The 3,851-nt window shown below is 46.7% G+C and overlaps 1 protein-coding gene across 1 annotated transcript; it reads left to right on the top strand.

Annotated features, from left to right (window-relative positions):
- Positions 1-1,414: 1,414 nt before the first annotated feature.
- LOC131025906 (uncharacterized) lies at positions 1,415-3,484 on the top strand. The gene has a single exon (XM_057955684.1). It carries the CDS (start codon positions 1,415-1,417, stop codon positions 3,482-3,484), a length of 2,070 nt encoding a protein of 689 aa, XP_057811667.1.
- The last annotated feature ends 367 nt before the right edge of the window (positions 3,485-3,851 follow it).

The following is a 3,851-nucleotide window of genomic DNA, read 5'->3' as shown; positions in this document are numbered from 1 at the left end:
GGGGTTTGTTGTGTGCGTGACAAGTGACAATAGGGGCACAACAATTCTTATGCCTATAACCACTGGTATGCGAATATAGTGATTAATCTTTGCACCAATGATCGAGTGTTAATTCATGTTTAGTGATTCGAACCCAGGACAGAATTATTTTGTTATTTGATTTATCTACTTTGTTATTTCAGTTTAGGTTGGATACCCGTTCTGCCCATAACCACGTTTTGGTCAGAACATTGCAGAAAACAAAACCCTTTTAGTGACACCCCTGCAGGCGAAGTTACTGCTCAGTTCCCTGTGGATTCGACTCTGGACTTACCACTAGCTAGTCTAGTTGTGGGCACAGGATTATTTATTTGCGCGAAGCTCAAACGACGGCTTCGTCAAATTGGCGCCGTTGCCGGGGAACTGAGAGCGCTAGTAATTTCTTTTGTGATTTTTGTGTGAGTTTTGCCTTCACGATTTGTGTATGCGTCGTACCAGGAGTGCAGGTAACGAAGATCTTTTGTTCCACGAGGAGATTGAAAGACTTTCTCGAGAGAACAACGCTGCTAGACGCAGGGCAGAACAAGAGGCACAGGCAAGAGAGAGATAGTTAGAAGCAGAGAGACATATAGAAGCGGAGAGAGAGATGGCAGAAAATCTGGAAGGGCAGAATGACAACGCCAACAAGACTCTCCAAGACATGATGTTTCCGAACAACTTGAACCTCCGGCCATCAGCCATAGTACTGCCGGAGATCACTGGAAATTGGGAGCTGAAGCATACTCTGATCCAGATTTTGCCCAAATATAGTGATATGCCCAGAAAGGACCCTCAAAGACATCTCCAAGACTTTGAGATGGCATGTGGAACAGTGCGCACCGCTAGTCAAGCACTTGGCGAATACATCCGACTCCTTACTTTTCCGTTCTCTCTGTTAGAAGGAGCGATGGAGTGGTTGTATGATTTGCCCGAAGGAAGCATTCGGACCTGGCAGGAGTTGCAGAGCAAGTTTTTGGAAAAGTACTTCCCAGCTGCCCGGATCCAAAATCTAAGGACTCAAATAAGCAACATAAAGATGGGATCGGCAGAAATCCTATATGAGTACTGGGGAAGGTTCAAGCAGATGCTGGCCAAATGCCCACAACATCAAATACCAGATCATGATCTTATTCGGTATTTCGTGGGAGGACTCCGAAGGCAAGATAGGCAATGGTTACACGCTGCATGTGGAGGATCAATCTTAAACAAATTTTCAGCGAAAGCTTTCAAGCTCATAGCCGACATGGCAGAGGAATCGAGTGATGAGGAAGGGACTATAGTCAGAACTACTCCAGTGCCGGCTCCTTCTGCCCAAGACGAAAAGTTGGACAAGCTTTGCAACATGTTCGAGTAGTTTATGACGAACCAAGGAACACCCAATCAAGGAATTCCCAACATGCGGAAGCCTGTGAAGGCATGCCAGCTTTGTATGGCGACTTCATATGCAACCGATGAATGTCCACAACTTTTCGAAGATGAAGAGCTTAATGCTATTGGACAACAGCCAGGAGGAAACAACGGAGGGCAAAACCAGAAACCTTTTGAGCCCTACAGACAGCAGTACAACAATCAAGGATGGAGGCAACATGAGAACCTTAGGTATGGCAACAACAACTTTTTGGGGCCAAACCAAGGGCAGACGAGTAACCCACCACAATACTCGCAACAACCTCAACAGGCAAGAGGATCCTCCCTATCAGAGCTCGTGCATCAAATGGCTCAGCAACAAGTGAAATTCCAGCAAGAGACCGAAAAGTTCATAATGGAGACGAGAGGAGGAATGCAGAATGTGAACTCCCAACTATCACATCTTGCCCAAGCAGATGCCAGACTCGAAAGCAAACAAGGAGCACTTCCATCCCAAGTGGAGGTGAAGAAGGTGAATGCCATGACACTCAGAGGAGGAAAAGAGTTGCCCGAAGTTGCTAAAGAGAAAAACCAAGAAAAGCTGGAGATCAACGAGCAAATCGAAATGGGGTCAGCAGATGAGGAAGAATTTGCCCTAGAGAGAGAGGCAAAGCGGAAGACGACAGGGAAGGGTAAAGAGAAATCAAGCCAGACTGAGCCCTTACTCCCCTTCCCAGGCAGAATGGCCAAGGAACAAGAGAAGGAAGAATTAACCGAACTGGTTAAAATCTTCAAGAAGGTGGAGGTCAATATGCCCCTTTTGGTCGCACTACGCTCTATGCCCAGATGTGCGAAATTTCTCAAGGAACTCTGCACTAGGAAAGTCAAATACACTGATGATGCAAAATTTCAAGTGGGCGAGTCCGTATCCGCAGTCTTACAACGAGATATGCCAGTAAAATGTGGGGACCCTGGCATGTTCTACATTCCTTGTGTGATAGGAACCATGAAGGTGGAAAAGGCGATGCTCGACTTAGGGGCATCCATCAACGTTATGCCCTTATCCATGTATCAGGACCTGGAGATAGGACCGCTGAAGCCTACCCGAGTGGTGATCCAACTGGCAGATCGATCAAATGTCTACCCAGAGGGGATATTGGAAGACGTTCTGGTCAAAGTGGAGGAACTCATCTTTCCAGCGGACTTTTACATTATCGACATGGGGAAGTCAAAAGCACGAGATCCGGTCATGCTTTTGGGTAGACCGTTTCTAAAGACTGCCAGGACTCGCATTGATTGTGATACGGGCAAGCTAACATGTCAGTTCGAAGGGGAGACAGTAACATTCGACATATACAATGCCATGAAACATCTAGCCGATACAGAGATGGTAAAAAGTGTCGACATGATCGAGAAGGTTGTTGAGGAGGTTTCGCCCAGAACAGCATTCAAGGAGCCATATGACATTATAATCCAGAATGGCATAACCAAGGAGGACTTGCAAGAGGAATCGTTGCAAGAGGCTGTGAAGGTACTAAATGCTTGGAGCGAAGAAGTCAACTACACGGAGGCTCTGAAAATCCCTACCTTGAAGGAGGAAGACCGACTGGTGCCTTCGATCCAAAGGGCACCCAAGCTCGAGCTGAAGTCTTTGCCCAAACACCTCAAGTATATCTTCCTAGGCGAGGATGACACTTTGCCCGTAATCATCAACTCAGAGTTGACACTCGAAGACGAGAACAAAGTCAAGATGACTTTAGGGAAATACAAGGAAGCAATTGGATGGACCCTAGCCGACATTAAGGGCATAAGCCCTACCGTATGCATGCACCGCATATTACTAGAGGAAGATGCTGTTCCAGTCAGAGACCCCCAGAGGAAACTGAATCCAGCCATGAAGGAAGTGGTGATGAAAGAGATACTCAAACTATTGGATTTGGGCATAATATACCCAGTAGCCGATAGCAGGTGGGTAAGCCCAGTACACGTTGTGCCCAAGAAGTCGGGCATACAAGTGGTGGAGAATGAATTCCGGGAGTTGATTGCTACGAGGTTGCAAACCGGCTGGAGGGTGTGTATTGACTACCGTAAGCTCAACCAAAAGACGAGGAATGGATGATTTCACAGTGTATGGGCAAACCTTCGACTCATGCCTAGCCAATCTGGAGAAGGTGCTAAAAAGGTGCGTAGACAAGAGTTTGGTGCTGAACTACGAGAAGTGCCACTTTATGGTCAAAGAAGAGATTGTGCTCGGACATGTGATCTCAGGCAGAGGAATCGAAGTGGACAAAGCAAAAATTGAAATCATTGCCAAGCTACCATACCCAACGAACATCAAGCAGTTACGAGGATTCCTTGGGCATGCTGGATTCTACAGGAGGTTTGTGAAGGACTTCGCAAAAATTGCCCAACCCATGACAAGGTTGCTACAAAACGAAGTGGAGTGGAATTTTGATGATGATTGCAAGGAGGCGTTTCAGATCTTG

The sequence above is a fragment of the Salvia miltiorrhiza genome, chromosome 5, assembly GCF_028751815.1.
Source record: "Salvia miltiorrhiza cultivar Shanhuang (shh) chromosome 5, IMPLAD_Smil_shh, whole genome shotgun sequence".
Taxonomy (NCBI): domain Eukaryota; kingdom Viridiplantae; phylum Streptophyta; class Magnoliopsida; order Lamiales; family Lamiaceae; genus Salvia; species Salvia miltiorrhiza.
Note: the sequence above shows the minus strand (reverse complement) of the source record. Positions and strands in the feature narration are given on the sequence as shown.

Coding starts and splice junctions, on each gene's coding strand:
- LOC131025906 (XM_057955684.1), top strand. CDS start 1,415: ATGCGGAAGCCTGTGAAGGCATGCCAGCTTTGTATGGCGACTTCATAT.